General features: G+C 41.2%; 1 protein-coding gene across 6 annotated transcripts in view; it reads left to right on the top strand.

Moving 5' to 3' along the window:
* Positions 1 to 296: 296 nt before the first annotated feature.
* ELAVL4 (ELAV like RNA binding protein 4) overlaps positions 297 to 21,109 on the top strand; it is a 161,436-nt gene continuing 140,623 nt past the window's right edge. For all 6 annotated transcript variants that reach the window (XM_055585950.1, XM_055585949.1, XM_055585953.1 and 3 more), the window contains exon 1: positions 297 to 430. In XM_055585950.1, coding sequence (XP_055441925.1) covers positions 413 to 430 — 18 coding nt within the window. In that variant the 5' untranslated portion in view covers positions 297 to 412. The remainder of the gene's footprint in view (positions 431 to 21,109) is intronic.

Below are 21,109 nucleotides of genomic sequence, written 5' to 3'. Positions count from 1 at the left end.
ATCGCGTTTGTAAATCCTTGGAGCCCAACACGGTATTTGGTCAAAACATTGGTCAGTTGCTGCTGGTGGACTTGAACTGCCAAAAAAAAAAAAAAAAAAAGCTAACTCATTTAAAATTTAAGCACCGGTAGGCAATATTGGTGAAGAGATTCATTCGTTTAACTTTTTAAGCATAAACTCGATGCCAAGCCCGGAGCTAGGCGCCAGGGTCGGTTCCGCCACCTCCTGCTCAACGCTCCCCCTAGAGCCAGCGGTGGGGGTGGCAGCAGCGACGGCATTGGCGAAGCGACAGCACAGCGCCGGGCAAGCGAGCGCGGTGCGACTCCGCTGACATCCTCCCGCCCGCCGCGCCCAGCCCAGCCCAGCCCAGCCCAGCCTCCGCCGCCTTCGGCTGGATAGCGCCGCAGAGAAGATGCGCCTCAAGAACCAGGTAGCCGCGCCTCGGACGGGCCCTATCCCAGCGCCCCGCCCACCCGCTGTCACGGGCGACAGCGGCTTCACGGCCACGTGGCCGTGACTCGGTCGCTCCAGGCGCCCAGTGCCGCTACCCCGACTCTTAGAGAGGGAGAAGGGACCCTTGAGGGCAGGAGCTGCCCCCTCGCGCCCCTAGCTTGCGGACTTCTGGCGGTCCTCTTGGCCGCCCACGTGGAGGCTCTGTTCCCGATGGGCTCCTGGTCATTCCCTCGCCGGCCACCAGAGACTTCCCCCGCCTCTGGGGAGACAACCGAAAGTTGGGTTGCCGCGCACCCCGCCCCGCGTCACAGTCGACCCAGCCTGGCTGAGTCGCTGCCCCGCGCGCGCCACTCCCTTCTGTCTTTGCTGAGTGGCTTTGCTGAACTAGCTGGTGGCGCCAAAAAGTCCGGGCTGCTTCGAGCGAGCGGGGCCCTAGGGTGATGAGCGAGAGAGCACGGATCCTCAGGGGGACCCCTCAGCCTGTGTGACTCCAGCTAATTGTCTAGAAGCAGCACCCTCCTATGCGTTTCCCCGATTACAGCCCGTCGTCGACTTGAGGCTTGGGATGTTTCTATTACATGAAAGTCAGGAGGCGCGTCTGTTGCACTGAGCCGTGACCTTGTTTAGCAGAGGAAAAAGGAAGGATCAGATGTTGGCTGGGATATATTTGTGTGTTGTAATCGTTGGCTCTCTTTGGGCTGGGGTTGTCAAACGTTTAGGATTTAGTAAACACAGGTCTTGAAGTCTTGAACTTGCTGCAGACAATTCGTTTCTAAAAGAGAGAAAACCTCCCATCCCCCAACATATGTTCAGGGATTTGGGGAGACCACAGGGAAACTTCCCAGAGGGACTTCTCAAAAACAACTCCAGGTTTTGGGGAAAATGAGTCATACTGACTCCCCAGGGGTTAGCCAATACTGCTTTTTTTTTTTTTTTTAACAAAACCCCAACCAAGTTCAATGCTATCTGACCCCAGCCGCCCACGTGCTCGCAGAACCACGAGTGGCCCCATCACAATAAACGGGGAGATGTAAGATGTCATTTCGAGAAACTGGGGGAAATATTCAGACTTCGACATTTGGGCTGTTTTTCCACTCTAATAACATCAAAACCACCAAGGGTGGTAATTCTCATAAATCTTCCCTCAGGGTATTCCCTACATACCCACTCCACAACACATTTTGTCACGACCCCTGTGGGCTCCTGAGAGCCGCCTTGTACCCCTTACCTAGCTGCTTTATTTTAGTAGAACCCCTTGAAGAAGGCTGTCTCACATTACCTTCCTGCATTTGTGAGCCTAGTTTTTCATTATTTTATACTTGCAAACTGACACTGAACAGGCTTTAACCTCAGTCATTTCAGAATAAGTTTGATGTTTTAAGTGAAACGTGAATGAAGCTCCATTCATGAGAGAAGTAGTCTGTGTGAAGTGTTTTGTAAATGTGAGTGGGTTGAGTTAAAACACTGAATAAAATTAATGTAATGAGGAATCAAAAAGTTCAATCCAGCTGTTCGCCTCTGTGCTTCCCTGATAAAGTGACAGTGCCTTGCTACAAAGTGATCTCCTGGTGGTTTTTGTAGAGTGAATGGCTGGATTCCTTCTGTTCGTTTTCTGAAGCACTAACCATTTCTTGGGGCTGATGAGGTTGTGATCCACCACCTATATAGAGGATTTTCGCCCTCTCCTAACTACCTTTGAAATATATGAGGGATTTATATGCAGCTTTTAGTTAAGAAACTTGTAAGTAATCCTCTTTAGTTATCATTAGTATTAGCTTCTGAAACCTATGCTTGCTTATAAGATAAGGTACTTGGGTGTGATTGTAATAGAAGTGGAGTTGTGGGTTAGAGCTGGTGGCCTCACTAATTCCACTTCTTAGAATGTATTTTGAATTAACAGAGAACTCCTTAGCATTTGTGTAGAGACAGTGTAGTTTAGCATGAGGAATTCTAATTCAGATATTCTCTATTCAAGTCTATCCCACCTTTCAGTAGTTATGTGAATTTAGGTAATCAATTTCTTGGTCTTCCTATTTTTCCCCACTCTTTTATTCCCAATACTAATGGGGCTAATACCAGCCTTTGACATGGGAATTGAATGGAATACCATATATGCACAGTGCCTGGCGTGTGAGCACTCTGTAAATACTCCTATTGTTAACAGTCCATAAACAGTAGCTATTACCATCACTGCTGCTACATCTGAAAAATACCTATCTATAGTTGGGGAAAGAGGTTGACTGCAAAGGGGCAAGAGGGAATTTTCTGGAGTAATTGAAATATGCTATATTTTCATTAGGGTGTTGTGTATCCATTTGTCACAACTCATCACATTGAACCCTTAAGATCTCTGCATTTCTGTGTATTACATCACAATAAAATGTATTAAAAAAAAATTAACCTCCAAATGTGTTAAGTACATCCCTTTTGAGAGGTAGGAGTTGCCATAACAGTGTAATTCTGCTTAACCTAGTAATTCATTTCCAGAGGTCCCTCTGCCTGTGAGATATCTTCTTCATAAATTCATGTAGGGTCATAGGAAACATAGAGAGAGGGATCTCTAATTTTTCAGGTTGTTGTCAGGAGTGATGGTCCATGGAGAAGAATGATTATTTGGCTTGTGCCAGGATTATATTTAATTTGGAACTTGCATATGGTATTAGTTTTTACTAATAGCCTTTTAAAAACCCAATTAAAATGTTTTATTTCATCTAGAAATGCTCATTTGCATAATATATCCATCCAGTAAGCACAGTTCCTGAAAGGTCATAGTGATTTCGCATCCCTTTCCTTGCTTTCAATAAATTCTTTGCATTGCTGGTAGTGAAGTGAAATACCTAATGCGCATTTATCATAGTATCAGGCACATAATAAATGCTAATATATGCTAGCTGTTATTATTTAAATTGATATGTTCATCTTTTTTGGAGGTCAGAAATCAATACTATACAGATTTTAATGTAAATTCACTATAAAGATGCTGTGAAAAGTTTTTGAAGTGAAAACAAGCCAATAATTATTAATAAAATATTATAAAAATAAAATCTCACTTATCCAAACATAGTGGTCATAAAAACTTTTCAATGTTAGCCCTTAGGAATACAAGCAAAAGCTATGGTGGAAGCAAAAGCATTTCTGAGAACCAAAAAATATGCCACAGAGAGTATATTAAATTGTTTACTCGTGGGCAAGCCCTTTGGACCCTCCCTCAAGCCTTTTAATTCTTAAGACATAGTTCTAACATGCTTAGATCCCTAATGTCTCAGCCTGCAGCAGATTAGACGGCCTGATAGATGGGAGACACACTGGAATTTTCAGTAAAGGTGAGCTGGAAGTAGGTGCATGTGTGCATGCATGCTCAGTCACTAGGTCATGTCAACTGTTTGCAACCCCATGAACTATAGCCCGCTAGGCTCCTCTGTCCATGCAATTTTCTAGGCAAGAATACTGGAGTGGATTGCCCTCTCAACTCAGAGAAAAACAAATTATAAAAGACATGAGAAATTAATCTTAAGTAGAAGCAATAATTGAATTTGAGTACTGAACAATTGCCAATTTTATTGAAAGTTTCCATTCTATTCTTTAAAAGAGTTACATCATGGTATACTCTGTTGTAAAAGGGGAATAGCATATACCAATGTATTTTTAGGAAGCTTTCAATCTGATATGATTAGAATTAGAAACTTTGGTTTGTTAAGAGGCAAGCTTTAGTTACCTGTAAATTTTACGTAGTGTGTACTGATTTATTCCCTTATGATGCTGCATAAATGAGGTGTCCATCAACATTCATGCTTGATTTGTGATTGGAAACTGGATTTTTTTTTAAATAAAAGATTTTTTTTAATGTGGATCATTTTTAAAGTCTTTGTTGAATTTGTTACAATATTGTTTCCGTTTTATGTTTTGTTTTCTTGGCCATGAGGCATGTGGGATCTTAGCTCTCCCACCAGGGATCGAACCCACATCCTCTGCATTGGAAGGTGAAGTCTAAACCACTGGGCCACCAGGAAAGTCCCATTAACTGGAGTTTTTAAACTTCATTCTTTTCATGCAATGACATAATGAGATGAATCATACATGATATATTAGGTTGCTAGGGCCACCATAACAAATACCACAGACTCTGTTGCTTAAACAATAGAAATTTATTTACTCACACTTCTGGAGGCTTGCAGTCCAAGATCAAGGTGTAGCCAGAGTTGTTTTTCTGACACCTCGCTCCTTGGTTAGTATATGGCCATCTTCTCACTCTTCAGATGGACTTTCCTCTTTGTGTGTTTGTTTCCTAATTCTCCTCTTCAGTCATATTGGATCAGGACCCACTCATAGACTTAATTTTACCTCAATTACTATGTCTTTACACACCCTGTTTCCCAATACAGTCATATTCTGAGGTATTGGAGTTTAGGTTATCTACATATGAATTTGCATGGGGGGACACAGTTCAGTACACAACCCATAGTATCTAGTAAAGCTGTGTTGGTTCTTTCGGAATAGTGCTACACAGTATGGGAAACAAGTGAGATTTTACTTCTTGTTTTGAAATAGTTCAGTTTGGATCTAGATGTTGTAGTTCCCTGTTGCAGTAAGAAACCCAAACATATCCATCGGGTATACACACACATACACACACACACACACACACACACACACTTTTTACTTAGGTTGATTACAACTGAATCAGTAAGGGTCGTTGTCCAACTGAGTTTAATCTATGACTGTAGCCTGTCAGGCTCCTCTGTCCATGGAGTTTTCCAGGCAAGAATACTGGAGGTGGAGTGGGTTGCCATTTCCTGCTCCAGGGGATCTTCCCAACCTAGGGCCAACCCAGGGATCAAACCCATGTCTCCTACCTCTCCTACACTCTCTCCTATACTCCTACATCTCCTACTCCTAAAGTCAGATTCTTTACCACTGAGCCACCTGGGAAGCCTAATTTGTTACTGGGTCCACTAAAATCATGTCCTTCATTGATTGGCTGTGCAGTGGCTTCCTAATCTTTCTGACTCTGTAGCACTTGAGTGGCAGAGGTAGAAGATTTGGCTTTCTGGAAAGAAACCATTTAACCCTTTGACACCTTAAAACCTAATTCTGTCATTTGAACTCTTTGACTTTCCAGTTATTTCTGCAACACAATAATTATACTAATCCCTCGATTCATATTTTTTGCATATTCAGGCCGTGAATTTATGGGCCCAAATTTGCTGCACAAGTAACCTTTTTCACTTAAATCAGAAACCAGTGATAGTTTACTTAGAAGTACCTAAACTGCCCACGTCATGATTTATTCCCCTTTCCAGTTTTAACTTTATCTCATCTCCACATGTTCATGTGTCAGGATTGATAATTTATCTAAAGAAAAAGAAAAAATCTTTATTGAAAAAAAGGGACATAAACTTATGTTGTGCAAAAATGGGTCCCAAATGCATTATGTGTGTTACTACCAATTTGTTTAATTTGCACAGCCTCTGAACAACTGGAAGTGGCTAGTGTTGATATTGCAGCTGCCATGGAACTCCCAGTTGCTTTGGGAATTTTTACATTTTATAAGTATGCTGACAGAGTTAACAGTTATCCACAGTATGTTAATTACAAACACTTATTATCTATAGTACCACCTTGATGCTTGATCTTCTATTTCCTTTAATAGAAATGTTACAGCTTTTACATTTGGCTATAATGGGGATTAATCATCACTTATATGTTTTCACCTGTAAGCAGAAAATTTTGAGTGAACTATAGTTGAGATGAGGCTATCAGATTTAAAATGCAATGCCAACATAGCTTTCTTTTTTTCAACTTATAAAATTTCTATTAACACAAAATTGCTAATGTCAGTGAACCTCCTGAAACCATTTTACATGACTAAATGATTGATTGATTAATTCAGTGAAAATTTGTTGAGTGTTCAATGTGGGCCAGGCCCAGTTATAGTTGCTTGGAATACCTCAGTGAACAAAACTCAAACATCTCTATCAGTAGAATTACAAGGGGAGATAGAAATTAACATATGCTTGTTAAAAGTTATAAAAAAAAATAATAGAGTAGGATAAAGGGAATCATGAACTTGGGCAGGGGACTGCAGTTTTGAATAGGGTTGGCCTCACTAAGAAGGTGATGTTTGAATAAACTTGATGGAAATGAAGAAGTTAGTCAATATGTCTTTCTGAGGAAAAAGCAGAGGGAATAGCCCAAGGAAAGGCCCTAAATCAGGAGTGTAATTTGAGGGGTCCAAGGAATAGCAAGGAGGTCAGTATAGCTAAATAGGAATGAACAAGAAAAGAGTATAAATTGGATTATAAGGTTTGTAGGCAGAATAAATTTTATCATGGTTCATCATCCACTGATAAGTAGATGTGCATTCATGCTCAGTCACTAAGTCCTGTCTGGCTCTTGTGACCCCATGGACTGTAGCCCTCCAGGGTTCTCCTTGGGACTTTCCAGGTAAGAATACTAGAGCCATTTCCTCCTCCAGGAGATCTTCCTGACCCAGGGATCAAACAGTGTCTCCTGCACTGGCAGGCAGATTCTTTACCACTGAGCCACCTGGGAAGCCCCAGTGAGTAGACAGTGCTTATATACTAAGCACTTGGCAGTGGTTGTTGGTTAGTTGCTCAGTAGTGTCCAACTCTTTGTGATCCCATGGTCTGTAGCTGATGGGATTTCCCACCCAAGAATACTGGAGTGAATTGCCATTCCCTTCTCCAGGGGATCTTCCTGACCCAGGGATTGAACCCCGGTCTCCTGAATTGCAGGCAGATTCTTTACCATCTGAGCTGCCTTGTTTCTGGCAAATGTTAGAACTGGGATTAGGAAACAGGAAGGGCAGAAAAATAACTTAGAGATGCTGACGAGTAGGTTTCTGAGTCCTATCTGACCATTGTCACATGGACCTCACTAGGGGAATTCATTTCTTCACTTAGCCTTAACCATTTGGTACTGAACCATTCTTTTTCTTTTTTTTTTTTAATTTATTTTATTTTATTTTTTAACTTTACAATATTGTATTGGTTTTGCCATACATCAACATGAATCCACCACAGGTATACACGTGTTCGCCATCCTGAACCCTCCTCCCTCCTCCCTCCCCGTACCATCCCTCTGGGTCGTCCCAGTACACCAGCCCCAAGCATCCATTCTTTTTCAGTTAGATTTTTCTGTCTTCAAGATTTGAACTTTTAACTAGAATGAAAAAATTCTAGTGGAGAGCTACTCTTGATTTGAAAGTTTGAGATATGGCAGCCTCAGGAGACCCATACTATAGATTGGCATTATTCTTTCTTGTTTACTTCTTATAGAATGAATATCATAATTATTATATTTGTCTTCTTTCCATGGGATTCTCCAGGCAAGAATACTGGAGTGGGTTGCAATGTCCTTCTCCAGGAGATCTTCCTGACCCAGGAATTGAAACTGGGTCTCCTGCATTACAGGCAGATTCTTAACCATCTGAGCCACCAGGGAAGTTGGTATAGTTTACAAATTATATATGTTACTTCATTTGACCCTCACAGCAAATCTGTGTGAGAAGTAGGTATCCATTATTACATTTTGAACTGGGTATCTTACATTTACAACCTAGATCTACTCTCTGTTCTTTTCCCCATTCTTTCTGTGGCCTGGGAGGCTGACCTTTATAGACTGCATCAGTAGGCCCCCTTTCCCTCTTGCCTGTAGAAGGATTTGGCCAGTGGGGACACTGGCAGGATATCTAAAGACTGAAAGAAAGTGAATTCTGGGTATTTATTTCCCCAACTCTCTCTCTGCTAGGCTACTGGTTAGTAGTGGTTGTGTGCAGGCCACAGCCCATATTTATCCTACAACTACACCTCTCTTTCTCTCTGTCTCTCTGTCTCTCTCTCTCTCTCTGTGTTCTCTCAAGGTCAAAGAGGTGATGAGTCTCCACTATTGCTAGCCCCAGGGTGATTCATCATCCTGTGATGAATTTCCTTCATTAAACCTTGCTCCGTTTTACTCTTTGAGTATGCCTTCTGTTTCCTGACTCTGACTCCGACTGAAACACCACTTTTAAGATAACAATTTAGACATTGGGGACTTTGCCCAATGATACAAATCTTTTAAGTGACATCGTAGGAACCTGGTTTTATGATTCAGAAGTGTAATCAATTTTGAATATACCACAGAGGAATATATCTCAATTGGTGGATACTGTTGAAAACCTTTCTGCTTTGGTCTCCACTAAATAGACATTTCTCCAAAGAAGACATAAAGATGGCTAACAAACACATGAAAAGATGCTCAACATCACTCATTATCAGAGAAATGCAAATCAAAACCACTATGAGGTACCATTTCACGCCAGTCAGAATGGCTGCAATCCAAAAGTCTACAAGTAATAAATGCTGGAGAGGGTGTGGAGAAAAGGGAACCCTCTTCCACTGTTGGTGGGAATGCAAACTAGTGCAGCCACTATGGAGAACAGTGTGGAGATTCCTTAAAAAACTGGAAATAGACATGCCTTATGATCCAGCAATCCCACTGCTGGGCATACACACTGAGAAAACCAGAAGGGAAAGAGACACGAGTACCCCAATGTTCATCGCAGCACTGTTTATAATAGCCAGGACATGGAAGCAACCTAGATGTCCATCAGCAGATGAATGGATAAGAAAGCTGTGGTACATATACACAATGGAGTATTATTCAGCCATTAAAAAGAATACATTTGAATCAGTTCTAATGAGGTGGATGAAACTGGAGCCTATTATACAGAGTGAAGTAAGCCAGAAAGAAAAACACCAATACAGTATACTAACGCATATATATGGAATTTAGAAAGATGGTAACAATAACCCTGTGTACGAGACAGCAAAAGAGACACTGATGTATAGAACAGTCTTATGGACTCTGTGGGAGAGGGAGAGGGTGGGAAGATTTGGGAGAATGGCATTGAAACATGTAAATATCATGTATGAAATGAGTTGCCAGTCCAGGTTCGATGCACGATACTGGATGCTTGGGGCTGGTGCACTGGGACGACCCAGAGGGATGGAATGGGGAGGGAGGAGGGAGGAGGGTTCAGGATGGGGAACACATGTATACCTGTGGCGGATTCATTTTGATATTTGGCAAATCTAATACAGTTATGTAAAGTTTAAAAATAAAATAAAATTAAAAAAAAAATAAAAAATAAAAAAAAATAAAAAAAAAAAAGTGTACTGTATGGGATATTATTTATTGTATGTCCTTAAACATGGAAGGGCTTTTGTAAAGATTAGGACTCTATAAAAAGAAATACTATTCCCCTTCTTGCCAAAACAATACAAACAAACAAAAACCCTAAACATGATATATCTTCATAACAGAAGAATGTAGACAAAATCAGGAAGCATTTAGACTGTTTGCTTTTAGTTATTCATGGTAATAAAAATAGGGACAATTGTGAATAATCAATAATCTTAAATTGCTCATTTTCATCTCTCTACTGGTCTACCATAAAATTCTCTTAACTCTTAGCCCCACTTTTCAGTCTCTTCCCCTCCAAATAGTCCCCAAAACCAAACGTCTCCAAAACATACATGTGACCCTCTCATTTCCCTGAGCTCCACTATCCACAAGATGAAGCCTAAGCTTTTTGGTTTGTTATCATACATTTATCCTTACATTTATATCTAAGTATTTGGCCCCCCATTTTCGCTCACTCAATGCATTTGTTAAACAACAATGCTCTGATGTTAAACCATTTGCAACTGACCAAAGGTGCTGCTCATTTGGGCTTCCCAAGTGGCACTAGTGGTGAAGAACACACCTACCAATGCAGGAGACATAAGAGACAACGGGTTCTCTTATGGGTCTTATGGGTCGGGAAGATCCCCTGGAGGAGGGCATGGCAATCCACAACAGAATTCTAGCCTGGAGAATCCCATGAACAGAGGAACTTGGAAGGCTACAATTCATGCCGTCACAGAGAGTTGGACACGACTGAAGCAAGTTAACATGAATGCACGCACACTGCGCATTTGCTTTTGCTTGTTTGCATTTGCTGTTTTCTCTGCCTACAATCAGTTCATTTCAGTCGCTCAGTTGTGTCCGACTCTTTGCGACGCCATGAATTGCAGCACACCAGGCCTCCCTGTCCATCACCAACTCCCGGAGTTTACTCAAACTCATGTCCATCAAGTCAGTGATGCCATCCAGGCATCTCATCCTCTGTCGTCCCCTTCTCCTCCTGCCCCCAATCCCTCCCAGCATCAGAGTCTTTTCCAATGAGTCAACTCTTCACATGAGGTGGTCAAAGTATTAGAGTTTCAGCTTCAGCAACAGTCCTTCCAATGAATACCCATGACTGATCTCCTTTAGAATGGACTGGACTTGCAGTCCAAGGGACTCTCAAGAGTCTTCTCCAACACCACACTTCAAAAGAATCAGTTCTTTGGCACTCAGCTCTCTTTACAGTCCAACTCTCACATCCATACATGACCACTGGAAAAACCATAGCCTTGACTAGATGGACCTTTGTTGGCAAAGTAATGTTTCTGCTTTTTAATATGCTATCTATGTTGGTCATAACTTTTCTTCCAAGGAGTAAGCGTCTTTTAATTTCATGGCTGCAATCACCATCTGCAGTGATTTTGGAGCCCAAAAAAATAAAGTCTGATACTGTTTCCACTGTTTTCCCATCTATTTCCCATGAAGTGATGGGACCAGATGCTATGATCTTCATTTTCTGAATGTTGAGCTTTAAGCCAACTTTTTCACTCTCCTCTTTCACTTTCATCAAGAGGCTTCTTAGTTCCTCTTCACTTTCTGCCATAAGGGTGGTGTCATCTGCATATCTGAGGTTATTGATATTTCTCCCAGCAGTCTTGATTCCAGCTTGTGCTTCTTCCAGTTTCTCATGATGTGCTCTGCATAGAAGTTAAATAAGCAGGGTGACAATATACAGCCTTGACGTACTCCTTTTCCTATTTGGAACCAGTCTGTTGTTCCATGTCCAGTTCTAACTGTTGCTTCCTGACCTGCATATAGGTTTCTCAAGAGGTAGGTCAGGTGGTCTGGTATTCCCATCTCTTTCAGAATTTTCCACATTTTATTGTGATCCACACAGTCAAAGGCTTTGGCATAGTCAAGAAAGCAGAAATAGATGTTTTTCTGGAACTCTCTTGCTTTTTCGATGCTCCAGCGGATGTTGGCAATTTGATCTCTGGTTCTTCTGCCTTTTCTAAAACCAGCTTGAACATCTGGACATTCACGGTTCACGTATTGCTGAAGCCTGGCTTGGAGAATTTTGAGCATTACTTTACTAGTGTGTGAGGTGAGTGCAATTGTGCGGTAGTTTGAGCATTCTTTGGCATTGCCTTTCTTTGGGATTGGAATGAAAACTGACCTCTTCCAGTCCTGTGGCCACTGCTGAGTTTTCCAAATTTGCTGGCATATTGAGTGCAGCGCTTTCACAGCATCATCTTTCAGGATTTGAAACAGCTCAGCTGGAATTCCATCACCTCCACTAACTTTTTTCATAGTGATGCTTTCTGAGGCCCACTTGACTTCACATTCCAGGATGTCTGGCTCTAGGTGAGTGATCACATCATCATGATTATCTTGGTCATGAAGCTCTTTTTTGTACAGTTCTTCTGTGTATTCTTGCCACCTCTTCTCAATATCTCCTGCTTCTGTTAGGTCCATACCATTTCTGTCCTTTATCAAGCCCATCTTTGCATGAAATGTTCCTTTGGTATCTCTAACTTTCTTGAAGAGATCCCTAGTCTTTCCCATTCTGTTGTTTTCCTCCATTTCCTTGCATTGATTGCTGAGGAAGGCTTTCTTATCTCTTCTTGCTATTCCTTGGAACTCTGCATTCAGATGGGTATATCTTTCCTTTTCTCCTTTGCTTTTTGCTTCTCTTCTTTTCACAGCTATTTGTAAGGCCTCCCCAGACAGCCATTTTGCTTTTTTGCATTTCTTTTCCATAGGGATGGTTTTGATCCCTGTCTCCTGTACAATGTCACGAACCTCCGTCCATAGTTCATCAGGCAGTCTTATTGTGTTGAAGTAGTATTTTGCTTCCCTTTGAGGGTGTGATCTATTCTTTTGTGGTACATATTATACAAGATTAGAATATTCTTTTACTTAATTAAATTTTTTTATCTTTTAATTTTTTAAAAAATTGGCCATGCTGCATGGCACGTGGGATCTTAGTTCCCTGACCAGGGATCAAACCCACGTGCCCTGCATTGGAAGCATGGAGCCTTAACCACTGAACAGCCAGGCAAGTCTCTAGAGTATTCTTACAATAAAAAATTTCAAAAGACAAACATTTTTACCAGACTTAAGTAAGCTTGAATTATTTCTTCTGATTTCTGAAATGGAAGACACACAGTCTGCAAGGGGGAAGTGATCAGAGTAAACTTAAAATTTAGCAATTTGTCCTCTAGTAACAAATAGTGTCATGCAGAGTCATAGTGGACTGCTTTTCTAAATATGTTCTGTTTGGTGGAAGACATTCTCTAATTCATAAATCAGAGAAGAGTTAATAAATTTGCCAAGCCATATTTGGATAAACAGTGCTATAAAGATTGTCATAATAACGATGGAAAATTGCACATATATGAGATGGAGTGACATTCAGCAGGGGATGAGGTCAGGATAGGACATAATAGGAAGAAAAATTTTTTTCCTACAAAATATTGAGATAGAAAATGTTTGTGAGTAGAAGCATTATTACATCATGTTTGTAGAATACCTTTTAACTTCTTTCTTACATTTTTCCACATAGAAAGTGTGGTATATTAATAAAAGGAACATGAAAATTATTAAAAAATAAAAATGGAACTCCAATTAATGGTAAGAATTCTGAGATAATTCCTTCATCACATGTGTTCTTGCTCCTGTATTTATTATCCTGGTTAATGGCATCATTATTTTCCCACTGGACCTAAGTAGAAGGATCTTGAATTATCCTAGATCAATCCCTCTTCCTTATCACCTACTTTCACTTATAAGTCTCTTAATCCAGGTCAGGTCAGTTCAGTTGCTCAGTTGCATCCGACTCTTTGCAACCCCATGTATTGCAGCACACCAGGCTTCCCTATCCATCACCAACTCCCAGAGCTTGTGCAAATTCATGTCCTTCGAGTCAGTGATGCCATCCAACCATCTCATCCTCTGTCATCCCCTTCTCCACCTGTCTTCACTCTTTCTCAGCATCAGGGTCTTTTTCAATGAGTCTGTTCTTTGCATCAGATGGCCGAAGTATCAGAGTTTCAGATTCAGCATCAGTCCTTCCAATGAATATTCAGGACTGATTTCCTTTAGGATTGACTAGTTTGATCTCCATGCAGTCCAAGAGACTCTCAAGAGTTCTCCAACACCACAGTTGAAAAGCATCAATTCTTCAGAGCTCAGCTTTCTTTATGGTCCAACTCTCACATCTATACATGACTACTGGAAAAGACCATGGCTTTGACTAGACAGATCTTTGTCAGCAATGTCTCTGCTTTTTAATATGCTATCTAGGTTGGTCATAGCTTTTATTCCAAGGAGCAAGCATCTTTTAATTTCATGGCTGCAGTCACCATCTGCAGTGATTTTGGAACCCAAGAAAATAAAGTCTATCACTGTTTCCATTGTTTCCATTGTAGTCAACCTGATTTCTTTAGTTAGCCAATGCTGATTGAGTGCCTAGTATGTGCCTTGTTCAGACCGAGAAATGATGTAGACAAAAATTGCTGCTCTCAGGGGGCTTTTATGTTCTTAAACATCATATTTCTCTGATTTGAAGATAAGATTCCTGAAATGGAAACCCACTTTTACAATCAGTGTTTGAAAAAAATGCAATTATCATTGCCTGTGCATGAGTGCAGTTTGTGAAGCTCATCCAAGTTATCTGTGTAACTGTCACCTTGTTTAGGTGCATTTGGAACCCCCCCTATACAAATTTGTATCCCTAGTTGTCATCTAACATGTTAAAAAGTAGCCAAAAGACACACAAAAGGGAAATACACATCAAAACCACTTTTGGTACTACTTCACATCCACTCGCTGTAACATAAAATGAAACAAAAAAATTAAAAACCAAAATAAGTGTTAGGAAGGATGTGGAGAAATTATAACCTTCATATCTTGCTGGTGGGATTGTGAAATGATGCAACCACTGTGGAAAAGTTTGTCAGTTGTTAAACAGGATTACCATGTGACCACCACAATTCTATTCCTTAATTGTATACCCAAAAGAATTGAAAACAAGTATTCAAGTACAGGTACACACATGTTCATAGCCAAAAGGTGGAAACAGACGAAATATTCATCAATAGATAAAGAAATTGTAATATATACACACAATGGAATAATATCCAGCTGTGAAGTTATGATACAGGCTACAACATTGATGAACCTTCAAAACATACTAAGTCAAAGAATCCAGACACAAAAGATGACATGTGATTTTGTTTATATGAAATATTCAGAATAGATAAAACCATAGAGTTAGTAGGCATATTGGTGGTTGCCAGAAGATAGGGACCAGGGAAATGGAGAGTAAGGGGTTTTACTTTGCAGTGATGGAAATATTTTTGAACTAGACTGAGGTAGTGGTTGCACAACATTGTGAATGTAGTAAATGCCACTGAATCATTCACTTTAAATGGCTAATTATATATAAATTTCACCTCAATAAATTATTTTTAAAATGTTATAGTCTGATGCAAAATTGAAAGAAAAATTATTGTGTACCCTGAAATTTGCCTGTCATATGCCATTCAGTGTCATATGCCATTCAGTTAAAAAATGAATACATTTTCATATCTTTTTATGTCTATTCTAGAATTTCAGAATTAAGAGATTGGTTTGACCTTTTCGTGTTTCACCAAGGACTGTCATATAGGCATATCTTAACATCTCTATGTCAAGAGCTCAACTTCCAACAGAAGCTATATGGCTCTTCATGATACCTAAATATAACAGGAGTATGTATATCCTTTTTCTCTTCAGCAGCTCAGAGCATGTCACTAGGCCCCACTAGGAATCATGAGTGGTGTTTTCTCTTTGCAGCTAAGTCATGAAGAAAGTACTGGTGGCAGAGTTACAGCTTGTGTGGGACAGGTGGATTCAGAACCAAGATCCAGAACTGTGACTTAAGGACTTTGTGAAGCGGACTCCTGCTATTACCATGTGAAGGAGGACCTGGGCTGGCCGTAGCTGAGAATATGCTAGACCAGGTCCTCTTCTAACCAGTGCGGTACCACCAGCATGCTCTCACTTGTAGCAGTGCTCTCCCACTGTCATCAGCCAAGTCTCAGGTCTCAGAACTCAGTGGCACTGTGAGACTGTATTTCCACACCCTTACAGGCCTGGAACCCTGACCATCCTACTCCATCTCTTAAGAGTGTGGCTGGAGAAAGCCATCTGCTTATTTCCTATGACAAGATACTCTGAGTGCCTGTAGCACTCAAGCATGATTTACACTCTTAATGTGATAAATCTTTTAACTTAAGAAAGGGAGAACAGAGAGGTTTTTTGCTTTTGTTTTGTATTTATTTGTTTATTTATTTTTGGCTGTGTTTTTATTGCTCTGTGAGGGCTTTCTCTGGCTGCAATAAGCCAGGGGCTACTCTCCATCAAGGTTCGAGGGCTTCTTATGGCAGTGGCTTCTCTTGTTGCAGAGAACAGGCTTTAGTTGCTGTCAGTTCTGTCCCTTTCTTATGTCTCTCTGGGCATCCTTCAAGGTCATTTTGTTTCCTTGCAATTGAAATAATGCATATTATTGGTACATGCTTAGTAGTTGAGTAAAACTTTCATAAAGTAAATATTATTGCCATTATTATTAATACAATCATATAAATGGGCTTCCCTGGTAGCTCCGTTGGTAAAGAATCCACCTGCAATGCAGAAGACCTGGGTTTGATCCCTGGGTTGGGAAGATCCCTTGGAGAAGGGAACGGCTACCCACTCCAGTATTCTGGCCTGGAGAATTCCATGGACTGTATAGAGTGGCTTTCACTTTCAATCACATAAATATATTCTGTTGCTTACACTTCTTCCTTTCTCTTCTGATGCCTCCTCTTGCCACGTATCCTGGTCATTGTCTGCTGTTCTACTTGTTGCTTTAAAGCTGCCTGTAGGTTTCCACATGAGTTTGAGCAATCTCCGGGAGATGGTGAAGGACACGGGAGCCTGGCATGTTGCAATCCACGGAGTCACAAAAAGTCAGACACGATTTAGCGACTGAACAACAACGGCTTTTCACTATATTAATCCCACTGTTGGAAATACCTGCATGTTGTGACCTGGAGATTCATCAGCTTCCTCTGTGGCCAATCTCTAGATTTCTGTTCCTTTATCAGCATCTGCATTCATCTGTTTCTAAGACTTTGCTTTGCTCATCTAGCTAACCACCCCTCTCCCACCAGGATCTCTTGAAGCATCTGCTCTTTTCTCTTGACATGTAGAGTTTGTTGACATTTTTCCTACCTCCAGATATCAGGAATTTCTCTCTCTTCTGTCAGTAGTGAAACATTTTTCTTTTGTTATGTCTTCCTGCTTTTATGGGGATCCCATGAACATTGGGGCTTGGGCTTTTTGTGATGAGAGTTAATTCATTCTTTATCCCACATCCTTCCTTTTTTCAAACTACTAAATGTGGCTTTCAATCAGAACCCCCCACTATACCTGGAACCGTTGATCCCATCCAGCTTGTAGCCCCACTATCCCAGCCTTTTTCCTTATTTATGGTGTTTCTCCCCCCACAGGGTTTTCTGTTTTCCTTCTGTTCAACCTGCAAGTAACATTTAAACTAAGGATAAAGAAAATATAGGAATTAGCTAGTGGAAGAAGGGAGGCAGGATTGGGTAGGGTGACTAGAAGAGATGAGAGATCCAGTAGAAGGAATAAGCTGTGCAAAGCCCCTGAGGCCAAGAGCAACATAGGTGTGTGACAGAGCAAGGTATGCTGAGATAATGCAAGCACTGCAATGTAGCTGGTGCATGATAGAGTGAAAGGGATTAGAAGGTGAGCAGTAATTCTGGAAGGTTAGATTGTGTCAGATTAAGGAGCGTCTTTCCTGGATAATTGAGAATAGAAAAAAATAAAATAACCTGGAAATTAAACTTGTTGAGTTTTGCCAAGTGCAGGTGTTTTATTCTTATCCAAGTTTTCCCTGGTCCCCCAAGGGCTGGAACATGAACTGCTGACATTTTGTATGCATTATGCATGGCTTGGATTTCTTCCTGGTCATTCTATCCACCTTCTTTCCTATCTGGGGGGGATTGGTCTAGACATAAGTTTTGACTTATTATCTATTTTCTGGATTTGTCGACTGTCATGATATGGTAGTTGCTTCAAGTTTCTAGGAACCTGTTTCTAGCCCTTCCAAGTTTTGTATGTGTTGAGACTCTCAGATAAGTGCTTTTTCCTCACATACAAGGAATTGACCTTGTCCAAATTTACCAGGTTTGAATAATCACCATGTGGATATCTTGAAGCTACAATCACCATGACAACCCTACAAGAATCACACACCTCCAGCCACAAAAGACTATGATCCCATAGGAAATCTCCCATCCTGTGTGTCCTTAATGTTCTCTCCCATGTGAATCCTTGCCAGACAGATTGAACCCACATTTCTTTCCCTCTCCCTTGAACTCTGGGCTCTGACTATTTTGTTTCTTCCATTTATTCAACACTAGTACCTTCTTACATTTCATCTCTTGTTATATCATTTAGTTTTTTATGTATTTCACTCTTGCATTCTCAACTAATCTTGAGTTCTTTGAGAACAAGAGAACATGGATCTAACCATTTTGCAATCTCCTCAAGAGCCAGTCTTGTGGCTAGAGACATGGGAGATATTTGCTATCTGTCTGCTAAGTGAATCTATTGATTGGCATTGAGCTGCAGGAAAACGTGGAGAATGTGGAAAAGCTGCCTGCCAGGCAGCATGACATAGGCCCTGAAGTTATCAGACCAGGAATGACAGCCCCACTGGGCTACTCACAGGCTGTGTGACTTAGATAGTTGTGTTAGTCTCTCTGAGACACCCCCTCCACCTTCTTTTCTCTCCTCTGTAAAACAAAGGTGATAACACAGCTTATTGTAAGGATCAAATGAAGTAACGTATCAGCAAATGAAGTCACTGATGTTATTGTTATTTTTCATAGAAATGGATCTTTGAGTTGGGACAATCAGAAGCACAGGAAAAGGCTAGAAAAGATTATTTATTTTAGAGAAGACTGGGGAAAGTTCCTTATTTCTTGAATTAAATAAAAGATTCTTTTCTTGGATTAACTGCTGCTGTGTAGTTGAACAACCTGATTTAAATTTTGGCCCCACTGTGTGGCCCCAGCTGTACAACACTGGGCAAGTGAACTTAACCTCTGTGCTCGATTTTATAATCTGTAAAATGGGGATAATAATATTTACTACATAAAGTTATTGTGAGAAGCAAATGAAATGACCCCTGTAAACTTGGGGCTTCCCAGATAGCTCAGTTGGTAAAGAATCTGCCTGCAATGCAGAGACCCCAGTTCAATTCCTAGGTCAGGAAGATCCACTGGAGAAGGGATAGGCTACCCACTCCAGTATTCTTAGGCTTCCCTTGTGGCTTATCTGGTAAAGAATCCACCTGCAATGTAGAAGACCTGGGTTTGATCCCTGGGTTAGGAAGATCCCCTGGGGAAGGGAAAGGCTACCCACTCCAGTATTCTGGCCTGGAGAACTTCATGGACTGTATAGTCCATGAGGTGATGAAGAGTCAGACACGACTGAGCAACTTTCACTTTCAAACAGTGCTTATCAGCATGGTGCCAAGCACATAAAAGGCTCCTGGTAGGCTGGTTTATTTATTGCTACTTACATCAGTTACCTATTTCTAGATAACTAACCAGTCTAAAACTCAGTGGTTTGTTATGACTCATGAGTATACAAATCAACCGAGCAGTTCTTCTGATCTTAGTTGGGCTCATTCATACATTTGTAGTGAGCTCTAGGTAGTAAGCTCTAGGTAGCTTCTGATCTTGGCTGGGCTCTCTCACATGTGTGGAGTTGGCTTGTTATAAGCCTTTCTGGTGACTAGTGCATGTGTTCAGTCATGTCCGACTCTCTGCAACCCTATGAACTGTAGCCTGCCAGGCTCCTCTGTCCATGGAATTTTCCAGGCAAGATTACTGGAGTGGGTTGCCATTTCCTACTCCAGGGGATCTTCTCAACTCAGGGATCAAACCTACATTTCCTGTGTCTTCTGATTTGGCAGGCAGAATCTTTACCAATGCACCGCCATTAACATAATAGACTGTTCTAGGATGGCCTTGATTGGGCTCACTGGGCTGTTTTCTATGTAGTCTTTCTTTTTCTGGCAGGACAGCTGGGGCTTGTTCACATGACAGCTGAGCAGGATTCCAACAGAAATTCAAAGTAAGCAAGAGCTGACACAGTAGGAACTCTACTGCATCCTATTGACCAAAGCAAATCACAAAGCCAGCCCAGATATAGGAACCAGGAAACAGATTACATCTCTTGATAGGAAGATCTGCAAAGTCACATTGTGAAGGGCATGTGTACAAGGAGGGTTAACGATTATGACCAGTTTTGTAGTTGCTCTGCTACACTACTCTCAACATTCCTTAAAAAATAATAGAAACAGATATTTGTAACACAGTTTGCAGAACAAAAGTCTTTTTGCCTATAACCCCTGAGTCTTACAGCAAGCCAGTAAGTTAAGTATTTCTGAGGCTGTCTTAAGTATCTACTTCTATTCATAACTTTTTCTTAACCTTCTTCTTCTTGTTGTTAAGTCACTCACTCACATCTGACTCTTCGTGACCATATGGACTGCAGCAAGCCAGGCTCCCCTGACCTTCACCATCTCCCAGAGCTGGCTCAAACTATGTCCACTGAGTCAGTGATGCCATCCAACCATCTCATCTCTGTCGTCCCCTTCTCTTCCTGCCTTCTCTTTCTCAGTATCAGGGTCTTCCAATGAGTCAGCTGTTGCATCAGGTGCCCAAAGTACTGGACCTTCAACTTCAGCATCAACCCTTTGAACAAATATTCAGGACAGATTTCCTTGAAGATTGACTGGTTTGATCTCCTTGCAGTCCAAGGGACTCTCAAGAGTCTTCTCCAGCACCACAGTTCAAAAGCATCCATTCTTTGGCATAAAGCCTTCTTTATGGTCCAACTGTCACATCCATACATGACTACTGGAAAAACCATAGCTTTGACTATACCAACCTTTGTCAGCAAAGTAATGTCTCTACTTTTTAGTATGCTGTCTAGGTTGCTCATAGCTTTTCTTCCAAAGAGCAAGTATCTTTCTTAATTTCATGGCTGTAGTCACCATCTGCAATGATTTTGGAGCCCAAGAATATAGTCTTTCACCGTTTCCATTGTTTCCCCATCTATTTCCCATGAAGTGATGGGACCAAATGCCATGACCTTAGTTTTTTGAATGCTGAATTTTAAGCCAGCTTTTTCACTCTCCTCTTTCACCTTCATTAAGGGCTCTTTAGTTCCTCTTCAGGAGAAGGCAATGGCACCCCACTCCAGTACTCTTGCCTGGAAAATCCCATGGACAGAGGAGACTGGTGCGCTGCAGTCCATGGGGTCGCTAGGAGTCGGACACGACTGAGCGACTTCCCTTTCACTTTTCACTTTCATGCATTGGAGAAGGAAATGGCAACCGACTCCAGTGTTCTTGCCTGGA

Source organism: Bubalus kerabau, chromosome 6, assembly GCF_029407905.1.
Source record: "Bubalus kerabau isolate K-KA32 ecotype Philippines breed swamp buffalo chromosome 6, PCC_UOA_SB_1v2, whole genome shotgun sequence".
In the NCBI taxonomy this organism is placed as follows: Eukaryota; Metazoa; Chordata; class Mammalia; order Artiodactyla; family Bovidae; genus Bubalus; species Bubalus kerabau.
Note: the sequence above shows the minus strand (reverse complement) of the source record. Positions and strands in the feature narration are given on the sequence as shown.